Source organism: Pyrus communis, chromosome 4 (assembly GCF_041283825.1).
Source record: "Pyrus communis isolate YQ-2024b chromosome 4, ASM4128382v1, whole genome shotgun sequence".
NCBI classification, from domain to species: Eukaryota; Viridiplantae; Streptophyta; class Magnoliopsida; order Rosales; family Rosaceae; genus Pyrus; species Pyrus communis.
In genome coordinates, this window is record NC_142568.1 from 16,260,444 (window position 1) to 16,282,826 (window position 22,383).

Here is a 22,383-nt window from a genome sequence, read left to right on the forward strand (position 1 = left end):
AAGGGTACAAATATTGTAGTAAACTTATGCTCGTATTTGTATTGCAGACTAGTATACAAAACATTATATCTTCCGCTTACTACAATCTACAAAAACTATATCATGATTTTTTATATAGGCCACTGCCAAGTTGTAAAAAAAATTGTACAACAAAATCAACTTATTATAAGAAATGGCTCGAAAAAATTTGAGCTCGGTATCGGGCTCAAACTTTTAAGCTTGCTTAAGCTTGACTCGTATGTAAGAGTAAGCCAAGTCTAATCTAAGCTCGTAAAGAATTAAACAAGTCAAACTTAAACACATTGGTATTCGGTTGAGCTCGATTCGTTTATAACCCTTATGAGAGGATGTGTGTATCCTTCGCCATTCTTTATCAGAAAGGGTCTCCAATTGTCCCCCGTCCAAAGCAAACGAACGAATTGCATTTAGAGAGATTTTTCAGTGTTACCGGTACACGAGATGGTATATCACGTGTTATTATACAAATGATGAGATATATGTGTTAAAAAATTAATAACTTAAAAAATCAAATTTCTCACCACTTACATAAAAGTACGTGGTGTATCATCCATATTCCTGTCATAATGAAAAATTTCTCTTGCGTGCCTACCACAATATACTGCCCATTACTGAGAAAGAGCGTGGGCCCAACTTTTGTCCACTCTTGTTTGAAGGGCCTTCCCCTTCCCAATGTAAAAAAAGAAGACGCATGGGGCACTAACAATGACAGGTCTTTTGGCCCATGTGTTGACTTTACACCCTTAAATCATGCTTTAAACCGTTTAGTATTACGGTTTAATAGTAATTCTCTTCATTTGTAAATAAGAAGTCTTGGGTTCGATTCTTGTCAAAGATGAATTTAAACCACATTATTACTAACCCATTGTGAGGCTAAACCCATCGTCCTCCCCTTAATATAAATAATATTGTTTGTTAAAAAAAATTCATGACTTACCACCTTTTTTTCTCTCTCTCTTTTATATACATGAGTATGAGATCTGAATTCGAAACGTCTCTCAATAAGCGAAGTATTATTAGATTAAGAGCTAGTTAATAAAATCTCCGAGTGAGTTTGAAACCGAGAGTGCAATTATATGAAAATGAGGATGAAAGAAGTACAATCATAGAAGCAGAGACAACCATTCCTTTTATGATCATAGTGATTGAGAGAATATTTGGTACCATGAATTGGTTCGTTCACTTTATGACTCCTTAATGACAAATTTTAATTGATCTTACTTTAGACAAACTTAAAGAAATGATGGGTACATAAGATACTTCCTTGTCCCCTAATATTTAATCAATTTAATTTAATTTAATTATATTGATTTAATTTTTCACAAGTGATGTCACTTAATACTACGATCTTGTAGTATTCTTCTTCACTTATAAGTGAGAGATCTTAATTCGATTATTGCCAAATGAGAATTTGAACCAAATTATTATGGCAAGCTCATTATAAATCTTAGTCAACTTCCTCATCCCCTTAGTGTAGATATCGATTATTCAAAAAAAGAAAACAATTTCATGCCACTTAGTACTACGGATTAGTGATATTCCTCTTCACTTGTAAGTGCTAGAGACGAACTTGACTCAAATTATTGCTAGCCTATTGTGATGCTTAGTACACGTATTCACCTTCTTAGTATAGATAATATTGTTGGTTCAAAAAAAAAAAAAAACAATTTCACTAGTGATAGTATAGAAAAGAGAAATATCTAGGATTTTAGGTATCCTTTCGGTGGACGAGGGGACATGTTTCATAACTTCTTCTCGAGAGCCCCCACTTCCCTATTATATTCGATCTAGACAAGATATTAAATTCCTTGTCATGGTGCAATAATTTAAAGTGTGAGGTTCCCATGCATGTAGATGTCGAGTTGAAGAACCCACCACTAGTTATCTTTTAACATCATAAACTTAAAGACTTTACGTGCAACCGGTTGTTTGTAAGCGTATGCACAAAAGATAGCAAAGTAGGACTCACTAGTCACAAAACATTTGTTTGCATGAAATTTGTATTTAAAAATGCCTACGTATCATGCGAGCCTCACGCGACTACAATGTGAAATACACACTTCCCGCTACGAGTGCATGAAGAATTTTCTTTTCCTACGTAATCACAGCTTAATCCTACGACATCATAACTTGTAAGTGGGTACCAAAATTTGGGATCTGGATTGTTTGCCCTCTCCATCCCATACCATTCTTATCCCCTTTTATTTATGTGATCACGGTTAAACCACGTTAACATTTTATATTCTTATTACTTTTTGTCTTATTATTTTTATAAAAAAAATCAATATAAAATATTGACGTAACTTAGTCGTAACCACTGAATATAGAAAGGAATGAGAAAGGTATAACATGGAGTGGACAGACAATCAGGTCGCAGAATTTGTTATAGTGTCTGAACGTTTCATGACTGGTGAACAGAGATTAGGTTAGGTTAGGTAACAAGTCATTCTCATAGACTTAAGAGTCAACATAAAATGTCGCACTCGCTTTAATTAATAATGATTAATAATAATTACTTTTGACTAATATAAGCACCCGTTTACCATCATAATCCACATACAAGCATATGTCATTACTGTTTTACTTTTACCGCACCCAAATTACTTTTTTTTTTTTTTTTTTTGAGCAATCCATACTGTTTACATTAAGGATGAGGAGAGTGAGTTTAGCCTTACATTAGATTAATAATAATGTGATTCAAATTTTTTTTTGACGAGAATCGAACTAAGACCTTTCACTTACAAATGAAAATGACTACTACTAGATCGTAGTATTAAGTAGCCCAAAGTTACTATTTTCTCTCTACAATCATTATGGCTTCGCTATATGGTAAAAAAGCAAAAATATTTCTAAGTATATATTGTAGAAACTGTGAGGAGATTATTTTTCTTTATTATATTTTTTAAACCATAAAATATGGCGATTGATAATTAAATTTTATTTATAACGATTTAAGGACTAAATCTAACTTTTAAACGATACGTCATATATTTTACAAAATACGATCTAAAAGAAGGTATATATATACAATCTAAAAAGAAGGTGTGTATATATATATATACACCCTAAATGCAGGGGATAGACATGATGTACGATCGCGCAACGTGGACGGTGGATATCAACCAATCTCTCCTTCCCTGCGCTATAAATTGAGGGTCATGGGCTCCCCTGAAAACTCATTCAAAACAGAGTTGTGGTTGTCTGCTTTATTGTTAACAAATCAATCAAACTTTCCCTTCTGAATTTGTTTACCTCCAATCCCAAAAATGTCGTCGTGCTGCGGTGGTAAATGTGGTTGCGGGTCCAGCTGCAGCTGCGGCAGTGGCTGCAACGGGTAATCTTTCTAACTTTCTGTTTGTTTCCCGAGAATCTGGAAAAAGAAAATCCCAGAAAATATATCTACTCTGTTTTCGGTTTTTGATTATGCGGGTTCTTATTTCAGGTGTGGGATGGCACCTGATCTGAGCTACATGGAGGGGTCCACCACTGAGACCCTTGTCATGGGAGTTGCTCCTCAGAAGTCGTACGTATCTCATCTCTCAGAAAAATGAAATCCTAAATTATATTTGAAATTTGTAAATTGCAGATGTTGTGGTTATAATCTTGGAAATCGTGACTTTTGTACGGTTTATTGGCTGTTTTGCGTGATCCAGTTCTTTTTTTAGATTAAAAGTTTGTAATCGGTTTTATTTACGCTAATCGGGCTAACCATTTGTTGATTAATTTGTAAATTGGGCTCTGATTTGCAGGCACTTTGAGGCATCTGAGATGGGAGTTGCTGCTGAGAACGGATGCAAGTGCGGGGACAGCTGCACCTGCAACCCCTGCAAGTGCGGCAAGTGAGTGACAGATGTCACCTTCTGACGAAGCAAGAGAATCGTGGCGCTTCTATGTTTAGCAGTAGTAATCTATGTGTGTGTCTGGTAATTATGATCCTAATGTACCAAGGTCGTGTTGTTAGAATAAAGTAGCCATGGCTTGCCCTCTGACCTGCAGATCCACTAGGCTAGGATCTGGTGAGGATGATCCTAGGTTATGGCTGCTTGTGTCTGTTTTCTATCATGTGTTGTGTAGAGTTGGATCATGTTGTGTGTGATGAAATGAATGAAAAACTTGCTTTGTTTAATTTAATTTTTGAAGTCGGTTTACTTTTTAGATTCGAACTCTTAGTCGATATGATGCGATATATATTTTTTTTTGTTTGGGGTTCAAGAGGAGAGGAACCACCACCCAATGGTACTTTTACAAAACCATAGTCACCGGTGCCCTCCACCTTCTCAATACTATCGAGCCACAAATCCACTCTCAATCGTTATCGAGGAATTTTTTGTGTATCCTGGACTTAAGGGCAAAAAGTGCCCCATCTGTGGGGATAGCGCAAGTTGTTCGTTTTCTCGATACTATCGAGCCACAAATCCACTCTCAATGGTTTTTTTTTTGCGTATCCTCGACTTAAGGGCAAAAAGTTCTGCGAGGATAGCGCAAGTTGTTCGATTTCAAGTTAAGCCTAGTGGAAAAGGATCCTCACCGGATCTATTTTCTAGAAATCCTATAGATTTCGTGATCATGATTATTCATCGTACATCCTACAGTCAGTTTTCGTTAGGTATTATTTATATTTAATTTTAAAATTTAAATTTTGAAATGATTTATGATTTCACGATGTACGATGAACGGTCATAATCACAGGATTTCTAAGATTTTCAAGGGAAAGAATCTTCCTTTTCCAAGCCCAGTATCCCTATCCCTATCCCTTAACAGGCAATAAAAATTCTATGGTGCTTTGATGTATACGGTATTTGATATGTGTTAACTGTCATATTTTAATTTCTCTTTTTGATAAAAAAATTAATGATTAAAAGACCTGAAAAACCCGATAGTCCAGAATATTATAGAAAATCGTATATATGAAGGAGAAAACACAAAAGAAGAATTAGATTAGAGTTGTAAATATGACATTAAATTTAACCGATTCTACACTACAAAAAAGGGTCTGATGAACGCTACACAAATCGACACAAACATGGTCTTTTTAGTCTTTTACAATCACATGTGCAATCCAAATCAGTAAGGAATCTGATGGGCCAATGTTACAGAGTCTGCTTCACAAGACTATAAATCTCCGTAGGGCTGCCGCCTCTCCTCGGGTCAGACCAACGTGCGGTTGGTGGATTAGAATACAAGAGGTTTCCCATGATTTTTGTGAGAGGTGCTTTAGAGTTGGACGTTGTCGGACACCCCTACCCGAGGTCACGCTTACTTGACCTGTAAAATATCTGAGCAGCTGGGTGTTGCCTTTATTTGCTTATCAAGTACCCCTACTGCAGCTTTATTAAACAGGTTGACAATCTGTAGAAAAAAAAAAAAATTAATTAGAGCAGATTAGTAATCAATCATTCATCTTTTAATGGGAATTGTAGTGAAACTCTCTTAGGATCACCTGCTTAGTTGAGAGACCTATTTTCTCCAAATCGTTCAGCTGAAACATGCAACATGCAACATCAGAATTACTCATTTAATGCAATTCAAAATTTCTCTGTATCGTTCCAATTTTATCAGATATCACCGGAAGGGACAAGTGTATTTCGAAATTCATCTATGCCTAAACCTTACGAAACTTGCTTACCGATTTTAAAGGGCTCGTTTCTCTGAGCTCAAGTATGTATTCAGCCATTTTGACTCCTATTCCCTGGATGATGAACACAAGAAAAAGAAAATTTTAGAAGGCAAGAAGTTATTTTAAGAACATGGAGATGCAGTGTTACGATACCAACCCTCAACTCTAGCAGCTCTTCCCTGCAGTTACGAAAACCAGTCGAAATATTAGGTTCATTTTGTATGATTGAGAGTGCAAAACGCAAGAAACGATGAAGTTTCAAATTGAGGATAAGGATTCTACCTTTTGGCTGTGTTCAAGAAGTCAATATACTCTTGAAGTAGGAACTTCTGCACAATTATTAAAAACAAAAAACATAGATGAAAACTCACATTATTGAAGCGCTAAGACTTATAGATTTGTATGTAATGAATGTACCTTTAAGTTTGATCCGCAGGCAGTGAATTTATCAAGTGGGGTGCCTGTTATTTGGAACATGTTTTTCGTGCAGGTCGCTAAAGAGGGAGTTTTCGGAGTGCAATCTCCATTAGTGACTAGAGGTTCATTGAGGGGCTTTTGATTTATATTGGTGTTGATTGGGGAGAGAGCTTTTCTCAAGGAACTTCCCGGCGAGTTTCCCTCCTGGTTTGATGGCTCACCTACGCATATATACAATGAAATATTGCAAATATTCAATTTGTTTAGATTGTTTGAAACTTTGAAGTAGCATGGTAAGTAATAAATCCATAGAGAGTGGAAATGTACCATGTAAACTTGTATTTGATTTGAATATGGATCCACCACCTCCAGCATTGCCCTCTTGTTTCTTATCCTTAGCGGTGAATTGCAGGTTCTGGAAGCAATTCTAACTCATAAATACACATGAAACACAAGATAAACGAACTCAGAAAAAACTTAGCAGCTTCTCATCCCCAAGTGGAGCTGCAAAACTCGAACTTTCAAATAATATGCCATTTTATGAATTGTCTTAAAAAACAAAGTTTCACATTACATAGTTCTTAGTAAGAATAAGAATGTATCGAATACGCTATAACGTAGTTCTAACTTTATCATTTCCATCCATTCTAACTTTATCATTTCCATCCATGTACTCGCTAAAATTTAGTAATTACCTCTAGATTAGAATCAACCACACTTTCATTGTCAAATATGTTCCTCATAGGCATAGTGATTTTCCTGCAAAAAAAATTTAACAATCAGACAAAAGTGCCTAGTGCATAGCATGAAGATATACAATTCAACTAGTTACTAGTTGTTGTACCTTTCTTTTGCAGTACAGGCACTTCTGTTTGTATTAACCTTGGATTTCATAGAACTGAGGTTGATGTTGGGTTTCTTGACATTGGCAATAGAAGAACTAGGAGTTTTCCCCAAGAAGGGAGAACTGAATGCTTCAATTCGTCGTGCACTCTTCGTCTTTCCTCTTGATTCAAGCCAAGCACAAAGTTTGGCTTCCATGTCAACTTTAACCTTCGGTGTCTCTTGCTTGTGAGCTGAAGGAACAAAGTTGGTAATGTGGCGTGACCGAGCTGCCAAGCTGACAGTATGAACAGACTCTTGGTATTCTCCTGGATTCTATTATCAAAGAAAATTGTTTCCAATATAAGTTCCAAAATAATAATAATAATAAGAACAGGCCAGATGAAAGAACTTCTATTCAAACGCGAATTCAAACTACTTACCAAGCAAGTAATCATCAAAGCCTGACTCATCCCACCTAATGAGTCTTGCAAAATACGAGTCAATTTACTCTCTCTGTAGGGCACTCGGGATAAGTTGTTGTTCAGTGCATAAATGACATTCGATAATGCAAACAAGGACTGGTTAATCTTCGCACTCTCTTGGAGACGAATCCCTTCGTTGAAAGTTCTTCTATTGTCTTCATTGCCTGGGTGAAATACACACGTAGATTAAATAAAAGAACGACAGACCATAAACAAATCTAATTTCCAATTGATTTTTACTTAAGTAAGCTACAGGAAAAAGGTTAGAAGTAAGAAAAGACCTGCTAGATCTATGAGATTCAACTTCCCAGTAACGAAATCCCCAGAACCATCATCATGAGGAGTGGAAACGGCGATCACAAGGACCCCATGGCTCCTACTAGAGACATCATTGAGACCCGTATGGGCAGTTTTCCGCCTCTGAATCCCACAAGAAAAGGCCTCGTAAAACTCAGACATGGACTTTACAGGCACCCGAGAAAGTCCCCTGAGATGAATCTGCCCATCTTTGTCATCCAAAACCGTAATTTCCTTGGCTTTGATCTCTAACAGGTCATAACACCTGTCCATATAGACCTCATAGTATGAAAGCTCAACTGAGCTTCCTGTGCTCTGGCACATAGACAGGATTTTGGACATGGCCAGCGGCATTAGACCCGGCATCTCATCCGTTCCCTGGAACATAAATCACATGCTGAAATTAAGCATTACATAAGGAAATGCTTCAGAACAACAAGCTGCATTTAGTTACTCAAACCTATCATAATTCAGAATTTTCCTTTCTTTTCGGGGATAATTACAGATAAAGTTCAGTATTCATTGATCCTAATGCATTTAAGTTTCATAGGCAGAATTATCCGGATTAATGCAATTACTAAAGTTTCATATGTGGGCAGACGTTGGTGTAGCCACATTGGGTAGAGCGGATGTGGTCCCCCTCCCCGCAATTTAATTAGTTTAAAAAATAAAATAGAACATCGATTATATAAAAAGAAAAGATTTTTTTTTCTCATATTTCTGGATGATTCAAATTCAAAATTGATTTTTTACCAAAAGAAGCAAAAAATTTCAAACCTGCATAGTGTAAGTCTTTCCGCTTCCAGTAGCTCCGTAGGCAAACACCGTCGCATTGCAGCCATGAAAGAGTCCCGGAATCAAAGGGCACACTTCTCTACTGAAGATCCGGCCAACGTTGTTGTCCTCTTGGGCAAAGAAGGAGTCCAACCGATAGCACTCGTTTCGGCTACACCTCGAAAGGAAAAATCAGCATCCACCATCAAAACCCAGCTTCCCAAATAAAAAAAACCCAAAAACATGCTTCCAATTTATCTGACTCAAAATCAAGAAAATTCATCACCTTGTATCTTTATCTTTGAGATAAACGACCACTTCTTCGGCAGAGGAATCGGATTCTTGTTCGACAACAGAGGCGCACGGCATCTGATCTCCGTTACCGGCAGCGATCTCTAGGGGAAGAAAAGGGCGCACCCGCACGATGACTCTGACCTTCGAAATTGAATTGGGGTTCGCGGATTTTGCTGGAGTTGCAGAAGTACTGTCAAGAAATCGACCAACCTCCATTGGAACAAAGGAAAGAGCTCAGCTTGGATTTCAAGAGGGAGAATTGGGAAATTGCAGAACGGTCTGTAACTGAAAGATGAAGACTTTGAGGGAAGAGGAGGTTTGAAACTATTAGTCGAACGTTGGGCCTTTTTCAGTTTGAGTTTTTGGGATTTGGATCTTCTCCGGATCCCTTCCCTGGAAATCCCAGGGATCAAGACACAAGGACCGTTCATCAAAGATCGTGCGGCCATAAGTAAATGTTTTTACGCAAAACGAGATTGCTTTATTTTTTAAAATATAAAAAGCATTTAATTATGACCGCACGATCTTTGATGAACGGTGCTTGTGTCTTGATCCTCGGGATCCCCAGGGAGGGGATCCGGAGAGGATCCAAATCCGAATTTTTTGGATTAGGGTGCGGACTTGGCCGGTGGGCCTCGTCTGTGGTGGGGCCTATTTCTTACTCTTTGAGAAATGTTTGCCGTTTGGAAACTGCTTTGACAGGATAAGACGATGTACAAAAAAAAGCCAAATTATAACCGTCAAATTACGGTTAATGATTGATGTGATAATCTAAGGTTTTATGTAAAATTTTGTAGCTAATTGAATTGTCAAATGTTAATTTTTTTTATTAATATAAAACTTTAAATGGTTTTATTTATTAAAAAAATTGTTGAAACAAAATTTTCATTGGTTGAAATATTAGTAGAATAAGGGACTTACTACTAAAATTAATTTTAAAAAGTTCGACATTGATGTCAAATTTGACTCATAATAAAAAAAAAACTTTCAAATCTAATCAGCAAATAACATTTTAATTGGAATGTTTTTTTTTTTTTTGTTTAATTTTTAAAATAAGGTTAGAAATGCTTTTGATTATTTAAAATGCATTCAAGGCAATCACAAATAAAATGAGTTCTTGTGTTTTGACCGTCAAACATGGTTTGTACCTGCGTAGAGTTAAGTGACATCGAAATATAGGAATTCTATTTCTTTCTGAGCAAGTCGAATAGTCCACTTAATTCAACTATCGGACACAAAAAAATACTGTCTAAATGGTTGTATGGCTCTATTGGTTTAGCCGACCGCAAGTTATAATTTCCTCCCAAATAGGAGCAATTATATTGTACACCCGAACCTAAACTTCATTAGTCCAACCCATCCACACAGAGGCAGAGCTAGTCTCAACTCATGTCGTATAAGGAAGGCGCACAACATAAGCAATATGGTCATCATTTCTGCATCAAAATTACTTCCATCGATTTTAAATTTCAAAAATTAAGTGACAAATTACTTTGTATCGTTAACACCACAGGTTGATAATATAACCGTACCATCAAGTTGCTCTCATGGATTTGGTTTGTCTATGGGTTCTCTCCGTGGACCCACAACTCGTGAGACATAGCCGCATACGACTGGCGGAGGGAAAAATCTCTCAACAGGCCCAAATGGCCGCATGGTCAGAATTTCAATTACCCAAAAGTTTGATGACCTGCCAGCAAGGCGGCGTAAATATGTGAAGGGTTTAAGACGGGCCGTAATTGGATATGCATTAAACCCTAAACCCCCAAAATTCTGGGAAATTGAACGAAGACGAAGATGGAGAAGGGCATGCTGTCCGCAGACTTGGAGGGTCTTCCCGAAGAAGACAAGCACAGAATGGCCACCTTGATCGACCAACTCCAGATTCGCGACAGGTTTTCTGATTTGTTTTTTTTTTTTTTTTTTTTGGAATGCAGTGTTTTTGTTTATTTTTCTGTTTTCCTGAAAATATTGAATTTATTCTCAGTAATTTGTAATTAGTGAGGCATGTTCTTGCTGTTGTGCATGATAGATTGAAGTTTTAGAAAAATACCCACAAAATTAAATTGTTAATTGTTAGCAGGAAAGTTGGAATTAGGATGTGATTCAAATGTATTCGGCTCACGGTTTTGATGGTGAGCTGGGCCAAACCGAACCATGCCCGCCCCTGCTGATTTCTGTGACTTTTGTCGAAAATGTAGTCTGAGGATGTACAATTCATTGGTGGAGAGATGCTTTACCGACTGCGTGGACACCTTTCAGCGCAAATCGCTGACGAAGCAAGAGGATACCTGTGTTCGTAGGTGTGCTGAGAAGTTCCTAAAGCACTCGATGCGCGTTGGCATGAGGTTTGCAGAGCTTAATCAAGGAGCAGCTACTCAAGAGTGAGCTAAGCTCTATGTATGAATCATTTTTGGTATGGAAGTCTTGAATTATGTTTCTTAGACTGAATATATTTGTACCTTTTCAAAGAAGAAATATTGTTCGTGAGGTTTTACAGTTAAGCTGGAATTAGACATGAATTAGTATGATTTACGATTTTTCCTTTTTTCCTGCGTATCATATCGGATCATCTGGTGTGGTAAAATGTCAAGTGAATTTACAATAAGAAAAAGTGATTAACTGGGTTTGTGTTATTAGCTTGATTAGCTTGCTTTTCAGGAAAGGAAAATACTTGGTTTCGTACTTCTCATTCATGTTTACAATTAAATCTCCGTTTGTTGCGTGCAGAAACTATTTGTTGTGTGCATTTTATGAGTCAAATTTGTATACGTGTTAAACTGTGATTGACAGTTTAGAAGGAATGGCTCATTTACCTATATAGAAACTTAGATTGTGTGGTTTTGTTAATTGATAAAGTCCTCAACTGAGAAAAAAATGAGTATACGATTTGGAACTGATAGACCCTGATGCAACCTCTTATTCTTGATACCCAGATCCTTTTTTACCTTTTTAAGTTAGAACTTGACTTTGGTTGGCAGTGATCTCGATAGTGAGCCAACAAAGAGATTTAGATTATTTGAGAACAGAATTGGTTGGCAAATCATTGACTTCTGAGCTTCTTCTCCTTTGTGCTAAAGATGATAAAGATTACGATATGATTGTGAAAGTCTCTGGAGGACTAGAATAGGTAAACTTGAAGAGAGAGTACCTAACAGTAGACCTGTAAATGGATCGGGTTTACAGTGACTGAAGGAGTTACTAGTTGGTCTCCCGGGCGTGGAGGTCCCTGCTTGACCTTGATGAGCAATCAGGCAGAAATGTGTTAAGGAGAAGTATGATATCTGCCCAGTGTTGGACACATTATGTAAGGAAGAAGGTGGTTGTTTGTAAACATTCCAAATGATGCTTTGTGGGGAAGCACTAGGATAGAAAGCTGTCAAACGCTTCTGGTTTGGAGTTCAAAAAAATTACATGGAGGTGACAAAAAAATCACTAGGAGAACGTGTTTCTATAGAAAAATCACTTTTGAATTTAAAGCACTTTTAAATTTTTGCTAAACATTCAAAAGTCTGGAGAGGCTTCTTTGGTGTCTATGAGTGGCTTGGATACCGTAAATCGTTAGATTCAATGAATGCTAAATGAAGATTGGATGCCCGCTTACATTTTTTTTTTCTTTCGAAAGATGGATAAGCTATGGTGAAAACTTATCTCGACCAATTCTATTATTTTTGTAGGGATTAAGAGAGATCTGTTTCATATCTAATCCATCGTTTGCTGCACTTGAACAAAAAATGTAAATGACATCTGTTTTTTCATTCAATATCCATTAAAATTAGTGAGTTGTCCTATTTGAGGTAATCCTAAACGCAGGCAGATTCTCTGCCCTCCCACTTCCCATGCCTTCCTGTTTTGTGTGGTCATGGTTAAGCCATGTCAACATTTTATATTGTTTTTTTATAGAGATAATAAGACAAAAAAGAATAGCAATATAAAATGTTGAGGTGGCTTAATTGTGACCACACAAACAAGAGGACACGGGAAGTGGGAGGGCAGAGAATATACCTCCATCCTAAGAGCAACTCCAGCGTTGGAGCCCTTCCCCCTGGCAATACACTATTCAATCCACCTAATGAACAGTAACTGCCCTTAATGAACAGTAAGTAGCCCTGGCAATAGAATTTGCATCTCCACCGTTACACTTCAATAGCCCTGGCAATAGGTAATAAAATATTAATATTTTTTTTATTTATAAAATAATACAAAATAATTTTAATTGTAATATCGGATAAGATTTTTAATCGTTCTCATTGCGCCACGTGTCATTATCCGAAGTATTATTAAATAATACAAAATAATACAAAATAATACAATTATTGGTGATGGATTTCTGATAAGATTATTAACCAATCACGTCGCGCCACGTGTCATAATCGGGCTCCCAATCTTTGAGGATAGATTTCCATCAGATTTTTAACGAATGACGGCATGCCACGTGTCATAATCTGTTCACAATCTTTGAGGATAGATTTTCATCAGATTTGTAACGAATGACGGCATGCCACGTGGCATTATGCACAACCTAATCCTTTCTGAATCCTCTATATAATCCACCATCCATCCTCACAAATCTCACACCAAAATTCTCAAGATCTCTATCATTATTCATAGTTTCTGCTTCCTTATTCATAAAAATCTGTATCATTATTCATAGTTTCTGCTCTTTCAATGTCTTCTTCTTCTTCCTCAAGGATGATGTGGGAATTCAATCAGGAAGAGGAAGAATTGTTTAACGAATCAGAAGCAATGTTCAATCACCGGGGGGTAAGAAATGAGAGGGAAGAAGATGAGGAGCGTCAAATGAGAGATGACGAAGTAACAAACAACATAATTATAATGTAACAAACAAATAAATAATACAAACAACATAATTATAATGTAACAAACAACATAATTATAATGTAACAAATAAGTAACAATAAATAATAAATTTTGTACGTAACAAATAAATAATACAAACAATAAATAATAAATTATGTAGATAACAAATAAATAATACAAACAAATAATTATAATGTAAATTTGGGTATCAAATAAATAATATATTGTTACCTGATCCGAGTAATTTTCCCCACTTCGAATATTACTACTAGCTTGTGCCAAAGCGTCTCTCCACGTACTAAACGATTGGCTAAGTAATTTCCAATGACTGGACATCGATTCTTTGGTTCTTTTCCCACCAATTTTCTCAAGAAAATTGGTATGAATAAGACTCCACATTTCTCGCAACTGCATCTCATTACCCGTAAGCGAACTATGAGTAACTTCAACCCAGCTAGTACACAACGCAACATCTTCAATAAGCGACCAATTCGTACCTGCACCAGTGGTCATTTTGTTGAAAAAAAATGGATTCAAACTTTGAGACAAAGAAATGAATGTGATTGAAAGTAGTTGAGAAAATATGAAATTGTTGTGTAAGGTAGATGATAATGAGAAGGTATTTATAGAAAAGTAAAAACAATTTTTTTTACAATTTTTTTTTCAGATTTTTCAGATATTTTTTTGAATTTTTTTGAATTTTTTACAATTTTTTTTTTAAATTTTTATTCAATTAATTAATCTCTGCCGTTGGATATAAAAAAATTTGAATTCCAACACTCCAGATTGTGCCACGTGTCACAACGGTAACTTTTCAGATTTTTAAAACTATTTTTTCATTTATTTTTTAATTTATAAAGCATTTTAATATCCACCGTTGATCTCAGATTGAACGGTGGATATTAAATTTGACTTAAATCTTTTTTTTTACCGTTGAGATCTAACGGTCCACATTAAGTGACCGTTAAGATCTAACGCACCGTGGGAAGCCACGTGGCTTCCCAACGGTAACTGACACTTTTTTTTTTTTTTTTTTTTTTTTCTGATTTTTGTGTCAGCGACACGCCCCCACGCGCGGGTGGGGTGCACGCGCCTGACACAAAAAAAATATAATATTACGCTGACGCCACCCTGGCGTCAGCCTGACGTCACGCCCACCTCGGGCTCTCGGGCTGGCAATCCCTCACGGGCCCTTTGCTCGGGCCTCCCCCTTCCATCGGGCTCCCACACGCTGGAGCCATGCCACCGGCCCTCAGGCCATTGTTTTGGACCCCTTCCCCCGAGCAAAACCCAACGCTGGGATTGCTCTAAACACTGCTTTGTATGGTTTCCTAAAAAAAAAAAAAAAAAAAAACCCCTTTTTATATGTATATCTTAATTTGCCTTAATTTTATTCACCCATTTTTATATGCATATCTTAATTCGTCTTAATTTTATTCAATTCAAAAGTTGTAATATAAAAGGTGTGTTTCATTGTAAGTGACTCTTTACCAGTAGCTAAAAGAAGTTGAGTTCTTATGTGTCGGTATGGGTTTGAATTCCGTTATTGGTAGTTAATCTAACATTTAATCTAACAAAATCTATCGTTTGACAAAAAAAAAAAAATTGTAAAAAAAATTAAAGATACGTCATGTTGAGAGTTTTTCCCGCCAACCAACGGTCCAGATCCACAAGATCAATACAATCACCCGGATAAAAACACCATCTCCACCGTCCAACGTCACCCATGATATGACGTTCCAGCCAACATTAATAATTTAATACCCTAAACCGCAATTGAATAATTAAAATGTCCCCTTCCAAACCACGAACCACGAACGCTTTTATTCCCCAATCCAACGGTCCATAAGTCCCCGCGCAACCAACGCCCCCATCCAACCGCTCCAAACCCAGTTCAACATTAACAGAGGGCCTCAGAGTGCCGTTTGAGGTTCAAACTTTGGGTTAACGTTCTCAACGCGCCGTCATCGGCCGTTAACCGATAGGGTTTCCTAAACCTCGCAAAAGCCCAAATCTCCTTCGGTAACGGTAATTAACGGAGACGTGGGTGCATATATATTCGTTTTAAAATTTTCTAAACTTTTTTTTGTAAGTATTTATATTATTTCCTCTACCCTCTGTCTCTTTCTCTCTCTTCGTTTCAACGGGCGAGGATTTTTCGAAACCAAAAAGCTCTCCTCTTTCTTTCATGTTTCAGAGAAGAAGGGTTCTGAAAATTCTATTGGGTTTAATCGATGAGCTCTAATTCAATTCCCGCCACTTCTTCGCAAGCAGAGGTATAACTCTCTTACTTTTTTCAGAAAAATTGTTTTGTGTTTTCAAAAACTCTCGTTCTTGCTTTTGTGTTTTTGCTTTTCAATGGTTTTGCTGGGTTCGATCGAATTTTCACGATTTCTTAGACTTCAAGTTGCTTGGATTTGTGTTGGGTTTTCGATAAAAGCCCTAGAATTGTGTTTAATTTGCAGTTTTTTGATCTGAAGACGAGTTTTTAAGATCCGGGTCTTGCTTGTCTGGGTCTATGGCGGTAGGGTTTTGGAGATTTGGGAGTGAAGTTGGGGTCATTTTTAGGGTTTTAGGTGTTTTCGATCTGGTTTAGGGGTTTCTGGTGGAGGGTTTTGTTTTGTATTTTTTTTTTTTTTTTGGTATCTATTTATTGATAGGGATATTGGATTTTGGAGATTATTTATAGGAGGAGATGGCTGAGGCAAAATTAGAGGAGTGTTGCCTTGAGAATAAGCAATCCACGGCTGCATCAAGCTCATCTGTATCCCAAGGCAGTGGCAGTGGCAGTGGCAGTGCTATTATCAAGTCCCCAGGGGCTTGCAGCCCAGCATCTGCTTCTCCAACTCAACGGTACCTTCCCTCAATGCTTGACAGCTTTGATTTCGTTACAACTGTAGCGATGTTCTCTATTTGAAAACCCTTCTTTTCATTAGCAGGTTCAGATTATGATTTCGGTGTTAATTTTTAGTTCCATGCATCTGCTTTTAGACATTATATAGTTTCCAATGGATATTTGTATCCTTACCGGATCAGAAATTGCTATGCTAGTGTCATATTCCGTTTGACCAATTTGGATAGCTTATAATTGTCATCGACAGTGTTGTGGTAGTGAATTGACATATTGGTTTTGATCTTTCAGGAGGACTAGTGGTCCTATTAGGCGAGCCAAAGGTGGTTGGACTCCACAAGAGGTCAGCATTCATTTTGTATTTATGTTCACTTGTTTGTATTATCAGCCAGAAGCATGAATGGTTTTTGTGTTTTTTACTGAACTTACTGGCGGGAGAGGTTCATAATTTTCAGTCATTAAATAATTAAAACTCTTAATGCCTGAAAAAGTCGCTGCTTTTAGACTAACTGGTTGTATTACTTATTTTATCAGCACTATCTCCCATTTTCATATGTTGTTGCTATGATGCATGTCGCTTCTGTTTTCTTAGTCACAACCCTTTTCGGGGCATGTTTCTAATTTTCGATAAATGTTGGATTGCCACAGGATGAGACATTACGGGTTGCCGTTGCAGCTTTTAAAGGGAAGAGTTGGAAGAAAATAGGTATGTCTCTCTCTTGAGTATTGTTTCTGATTTATGTTGCTGGTTTTCAAGGCACAAATGCAGCTTTTGGTTAGATTTTGTGTAGTTACATCTTTCAATAGCTATGGTGCTTTTAGGTGGCAGTGATTCTGCTCAGCAAATGTTCTTGACTAGTCTTTTAAATAGTAGAGATCTTGATAAATTAAAAGAAATCCAGTTTTGGTTGAACACTAAGAATATATATTCAGAGCTCTGAAAATTCTAAGCAAGCACGTCATAGATGTCCCAAGAGGTTGAAACGAGTTACTTTTCATTCAATTGCCTGATTATATATTATACCTATGTTGTTAATTTTCTGCTGTACCAACATACAGGCAACCAATATAATATATGAATTTTAAATAATGTGTATGCAGCTGAATTTTTTCCTGATAGATCGGAAGTGCAATGTCTGCATCGATGGCAGAAGGTTCTTAATCCAGAACTTGTTAAAGGACCCTGGACTCAAGAGGTTGGAACCTGATATCATATTTTCTTAATATGTTCTTACAGTGTAGGTTTGAGCATTCAACTTTGTCTAACTCAACTTTCTCCTTACTCGTTTTATTTGTAGGAGGATGATAAAATAATTGAACTGGTAGCAAAGTATGGACCTACAAAATGGTCGTTGATAGCAAAGTCTTTGCCTGGTCGTATAGGGAAACAATGCCGAGAGAGGTAACCTCCATAAGCTTTTAATTATGTTTGACACCATCGCCCTATGGTTATTATTAAGATCTGATGTTATTGTCATATATGATCTGGAAATCTTGACCACTGTAATGCTGACCTGATTGATCACATTTTCCTCAAAATGTTTTGCTCTGGAATTAACAATTATGCCATTTATTACTTATATAATTTTGTATAATGCTGATGCTTTATACATTTTAATGTTATTCATTCCATGGCATGTATCTTACAACTAATTTGTTCAGGAAACGAAAACAAATCGTTTGGGTAGTGTATATGCTTGTAACCCAGTTTTTCTCCCTTCAGATGGCACAATCACTTGAATCCTGATATAAAGAAGGAGGCTTGGACATTGGAGGAGGAATTAGCTCTTATGAATGCCCACCAGAAGCATGGGAACAAGTGGGCCGAAATAGCGAAGGTTTTACCTGGAAGGTATCTTTCTTGTTTGATTTGTTATTTATAAATGACATTAAGGTGCAAATTAGAGCAGCACTACAGAGATGTAGCCAATTTCAAAGACTACCGCTAATATGTGACATCAAGAACTTTTGAACAGTGGTCTTACAAGTTACATCTAATTTTCGGTTAAAACATTGTGAGAAATGCCAATTTCAGTGACGGATGATATTGCAATGCCGCCTGGAAACGACTGGTACCAAAGAAATTAAATTTTAAATAAAAATATCATCTTATAACTTGGAAACCACTGTTACCAAGTTCATTTTATTTTGTTGTGTGTATGCAGTGCTTACTAAGCCAAATGTTGTATTTAACTTTGTGTTTGCAGGACAGATAACGCAATAAAGAATCATTGGAATAGTTCCTTGAAGAAAAAACTTGAGTTCTATTTGGCTACTGGGAAACTTCCACCACCTCCGAAGTATGGCACCAAAGAGACAAGAACCAGTGCAACTAAAAAATTACTTGTTTGTTCAACTAAAGGATCGGATTCAACTGCTCAAACATCATCTGGAAATGCAGACATGTCTAAGCTAGATGAAGATGGAAAGGATCAGTTTGAGTCTGCCGCCCCACCTCAGGATATGGGTGCTTCACCAAGTGTTCATCCAAATGAATCTGCAGATTCTGAAGGTGTAGAATGTAAACTGAGATTATCCTTTATGGATCTTAGCTGCTCTAACTCAGACTCAGGGCCAAAGTTTGAGAATTTCAGAGTAAACAGAAAGCCTCAGATTGAGAATTCTGTCATTAACAGCCAGGCAGAGTTGGAGAATTGTGTATTTAACAATCAATTGGACGAAGACAGAGTTAAGACAACATCTGTGCCAGTTGAAACTCCAGGATATGGTTCTTTGTACTATGAGCCGCCACCACCAGAAAGTTGTGCCCAATTCGATTCAGGTTTTTCAAACATGCATCACTTGCAGTATGATTACACCTCTGGTCCAAATTTATCACCTATAAGTTTCTTCACTCCTCCTTCTGCGAATGGCAGTGGTTTATGTAATCAAAGCCCTGAATCAATTTTGAAAATCGCTGCTAAGACCTTCCCCAATACTCCTTCCATTTTGCGAAAGAGAAAGACCATTGGCCAAGAACAATTGCCTGGTAATAAAGTTGCGATAGTGGATCATGAATCGGGGATAGTGGATTGTGAATCAGTCAGGGAACAGGAGAGACACAAAAACAGTGCAGAAGTTTCTGGGTCTCAAGATGGAAGTTCATGCGAGAGTCCAACTAATAATGGTATCAGTACAATTGGGTCTAATGGCAAGGCTTTTAATGCATCTCCGCCATACCGGTTAAGAGCCAGGAGGACTGCTGTTTTCAAGTCCGTGGAGAAACAGCTGGAGTTTACATGTGACAGAGTATGATGCTAATTCTAAGTCCGTGGAATTATCTGCAAATGGCAGCTCTGCTGTTATCAAAGATTCAACACATCCAACAAAAATGGGAGTGACCTAGGGCATGCACTGTAAGTTTCAGCTTTTGTTATAATTGTTCTCGAACTTATTTGTCTCTGATCTATCTTCATAAACTATTATCATCAAACTAAATCTTACAACCTTTGGTGTCGTCCTTTGTATAAGTAGTTATAGGATTCACACTTGGTAAACTGTTTTTCTATTTTATTTTTGAAACTTGATCTGACAAAGAAAACTGTCAAGCTCTAAATGCAAGATCTCTATATGACATAGAATTGCTTAGTCAAGTAGTGAATTATGATCGTAGATTATCTGGCCTTTCGATTTTATCGTATCGTTATATTTCTAATTACGCACCTTACGAGGTATAGATTATACATACATGCATAGGTGACAACCTTGCAGAAGTAATTGATAGATTTTTGGTTTTCTGATAGAGGAATCAAAGTTGTCATTCCTTTCATTTTGTATTGAATCAGTTAATCATTTCGGAAATACATGCGGAAATCTGTAATATTCTTTTGTTTCCATAAGCAATAAGTAAGCTCGTTAAAGAACTACTGCATTGAAACAGTTAATCATTTTGGAAATATATGCAGAAATCTGTAATATTCTTTTGTTTCCATAAGCGATAAGTAAGCTGGTTAAAGAGCTATTGTTTTTGCAATCCTTGTTGTTTTCTCATTGTATCCACTCTAAATATACCCTTACTGTTAGCCCTTTTGTTTCGTGAATGTGTGTCTGATTTGATCTCCCTCTGTTTCAATTCAGGGACAAAGAAGGGCGATTCTTTTGACGTTGGCTGACACTGTTGAACTGGTGATATTAGCTTCTGAACAGAGTGATACATCGATTTATCCGACCATTCTCTGGTCTCACATCTTCAATGCCTTACAAGTCATTAACTTGCAAATACACCCCTTGTTATTAGTTACACGAGAGCGGTTTTTCGGCACTCCTACTTGACAAAATACAGTGGGCAGGGGCTTCTTTTATGTGTAGAAATAAAAATGATAGGCCTCAAATACTTGTGAAAATATATTGATTATATCAGGATTGTACAGAAAACCCCTCATCAAGGGAGCCATGATGCTTCATGCTTGAAGAATTTCTTAATGAAAGCCTAGCTCCTGTCATTTTTTACCAATATTTACAGTAACTAATCTTTTATATTTAGTGGTCAAAGTACACTCTTGGAAATCTTAGGCTCTTTATTCCGCCAATTATTTTTTATTTAGGGTCCTGTTTGATATCCATTTATTTGTTGACCAATTAAAATTTAATTTGCAGTTTTCATATAATAATAATTGAAAACACTAGTAGAAAAATACAGTGTGAACGTGTCGTTGACTGACGTTGACCTCACGTACGGCGGCCCTCTTTCCTCTCAATGTACCTGTGTCAAGCCGTACATTACTCGCATGGAGAATGCTCTTGCTTTGCTACCTGATCTTTTTCTAAGAGTCTATGAAGTGGAAGAAATCTCACTAACCTTCTCACTTTATAAATTGCTTCTTCTTCCTTTTGTCTTGATGGTATATCGTAAGAGGTAGAAAATAGTGAATGTGTGTATTTGCTTTTGATTTAGGGTTACATTGGCGCCGGACCTAAGTTTATGTCCTTTTGAACCCACTATAAATTCCTCAATAAAAAAATTAAAAAAAAATTACGAACCTCCATATTTAATCCTTTTGAACCCACATTGGTGCCCGACCTAAGTTTATGTCCTTTTGAACCCACTATAAATTCCTCAATAAAAAAAAATTACAGACCTCCATATTTAATCCATGATGCTTTATTCGAAGATTGTACTATTTAATCATTAACGAAATGCTACGTTTCGACTTGAAAAATAAAATAAAATGTTACATGAGTTGGTCATACCACAAATCCGCTTTTTTTTTTTTTTTTAGCAGGTAGTGTTGAAACTTCTTTTTGGTTAAAAGGCAAATACAATTGACAACTAAAAGCTCTAATTAACATTGGCACATTCGACATATAACTAATAGTTAAGATGTAATGGGATTATAGGTGGCATTTGTTGATTGGTTAAGGAGAGATGCAGAGGATTGCCACATAGGCAAGTCGGTTATAATTGTTGGGATATAACTGTAATAATCTATTGTAACGATTCATTCAATACAATCAATCTTTCTTCTTCTTCCACTGCACGATTCTCTCTCTAGCTTTCTTGCTTTCTTAGTTTTTCAAAGATTCTCTCTTTTACTCAGTTTTGTTAAGATGGTATCGAGCCAGTGATTTTCTGTGGGTTACGATTCAGATTTGTTGGGTTCTTTGTTTGAAGATTCAAGTTTTTCTGCTGGGTTTTTCTCTGACGATTGGAATTCTTTGGCAACTGGGTAATTTTTTGGCGGTGATTGGGAATTTTCTGGTGATTGGTGATTGCGATTCAATGGGTGATCTCATCGATGTCTGTTGGTATGCATCTTCAATGGAGTCAGTCGAAATTACAGGTTCTTGTTTGTTTTCTAAGGATTCTGCAGTGTTTCATATCTTCTTGATGACTTGTTGAGGAATTTTGATGCAATTGGGTAGTTTGTAGTTTGCATTTCTGATTACTTTGCTGCGATTTGCTTATGAAATTGTGAGGCCAATGCCAATATTAGTAGTTTAACGAATTGATTTGTACTAAGTAATTTTGAGAAGGCCAATGCCATTTA

At 36.8% G+C, this 22,383-nt stretch overlaps 3 protein-coding genes and 1 pseudogene across 5 annotated transcripts; 3 read left to right on the forward strand and 1 right to left on the reverse strand.

The window, feature by feature from the left end:
- The first annotated feature begins 3,185 nt into the window (after positions 1-3,185).
- LOC137721703 (metallothionein-like protein type 2) lies at positions 3,186-4,149 on the forward strand. The gene is made up of 3 exons (XM_068460729.2): positions 3,186-3,352; positions 3,461-3,541; positions 3,768-4,149. Exons 1-3 carry the CDS (start codon positions 3,285-3,287, stop codon positions 3,859-3,861), a joined length of 243 nt encoding a protein of 80 aa, XP_068316830.1. The 5' UTR covers positions 3,186-3,284; the 3' UTR covers positions 3,862-4,149.
- Positions 4,150-4,956: 807 nt separating this feature from the next.
- Positions 4,957-9,042, reverse strand: LOC137723630 (ATP binding microtubule motor family protein). 2 transcript variants are annotated; one of them, XM_068462826.2, is made up of 13 exons: positions 8,717-9,042; positions 8,434-8,602; positions 7,641-8,034; positions 7,318-7,523; positions 6,897-7,210; positions 6,748-6,811; positions 6,380-6,467; positions 6,053-6,273; positions 5,918-5,964; positions 5,793-5,814; positions 5,645-5,707; positions 5,459-5,497; positions 4,957-5,367 (listed from the first exon to the last, which is right to left on the reverse strand). In XM_068462826.2, the coding sequence occupies exons 1-13, from the start codon at positions 8,938-8,940 to the stop codon at positions 5,275-5,277; spliced, it is 1,944 nt and encodes a 647-aa protein (XP_068318927.2). In that variant the 5' UTR covers positions 8,941-9,042; the 3' UTR covers positions 4,957-5,274. The 2 variants fall into 2 exon arrangements, with proteins under 2 accessions (XP_068318927.2, XP_088548775.1); XM_088692649.1 differs by having other exon boundaries at positions 6,380-6,479.
- Positions 9,043-10,429: 1,387 nt separating this feature from the next.
- Positions 10,430-11,255, forward strand: LOC137723787 (mitochondrial import inner membrane translocase subunit Tim9). The gene is made up of 2 exons (XM_068462977.2): positions 10,430-10,619; positions 10,926-11,255. The coding sequence occupies exons 1-2, from the start codon at positions 10,522-10,524 to the stop codon at positions 11,110-11,112; spliced, it is 285 nt and encodes a 94-aa protein (XP_068319078.1). The 5' UTR covers positions 10,430-10,521; the 3' UTR covers positions 11,113-11,255.
- A 4,378-nt stretch (positions 11,256-15,633) lies between these two features.
- On the forward strand, positions 15,634-19,749 carry LOC137723077 (transcription factor MYB3R-3-like; annotated as a pseudogene). The gene is made up of 8 exons (XR_015961696.1): positions 15,634-15,821; positions 16,235-16,398; positions 16,688-16,739; positions 17,045-17,102; positions 17,498-17,592; positions 17,695-17,798; positions 18,120-18,248; positions 18,604-19,749. The product of XR_015961696.1 is annotated as a transcription factor MYB3R-3-like (transcript).
- The last annotated feature ends 2,634 nt before the right edge of the window (positions 19,750-22,383 follow it).

What these genes read in the sequence shown, in the direction of transcription:
- LOC137723787 (XM_068462977.2), top strand. Translation starts at nt 10,522, where the DNA reads ATGGAGAAGGGCATGCTGTCCGCAGACTTGGAGGGTCTTCCCGAAGAA. An exon ending in CAACTCCAGATTCGCGACAG is followed by an intron (nt 10,620 to 10,925) that starts GTTTTCTGATTT and finishes TCGAAAATGTAG; the next exon opens with TCTGAGGATGTACAATTCAT.
- LOC137721703 (XM_068460729.2), top strand. Translation starts at nt 3,285, where the DNA reads ATGTCGTCGTGCTGCGGTGGTAAATGTGGTTGCGGGTCCAGCTGCAGC. An exon ending in TGCGGCAGTGGCTGCAACGG is followed by an intron (nt 3,353 to 3,460) that starts GTAATCTTTCTA and finishes TTCTTATTTCAG; the next exon opens with GTGTGGGATGGCACCTGATC. An exon ending in GGAGTTGCTCCTCAGAAGTC is followed by an intron (nt 3,542 to 3,767) that starts GTACGTATCTCA and finishes TCTGATTTGCAG; the next exon opens with GCACTTTGAGGCATCTGAGA.
- LOC137723630 (XM_088692649.1), bottom strand. Translation starts at nt 8,940, where the DNA reads ATGGAGGTTGGTCGATTTCTTGACAGTACTTCTGCAACTCCAGCAAAA. An exon ending in CTCAAAGATAAAGATACAAG is followed by an intron (nt 8,603 to 8,716) that starts GTGATGAATTTT and finishes TTCGAGGTGTAG; the next exon opens with CCGAAACGAGTGCTATCGGT. An exon ending in TGGTTGATTCTAATCTAGAG is followed by an intron (nt 6,480 to 6,747) that starts GTAATTACTAAA and finishes TTTATGAGTTAG; the next exon opens with AATTGCTTCCAGAACCTGCA.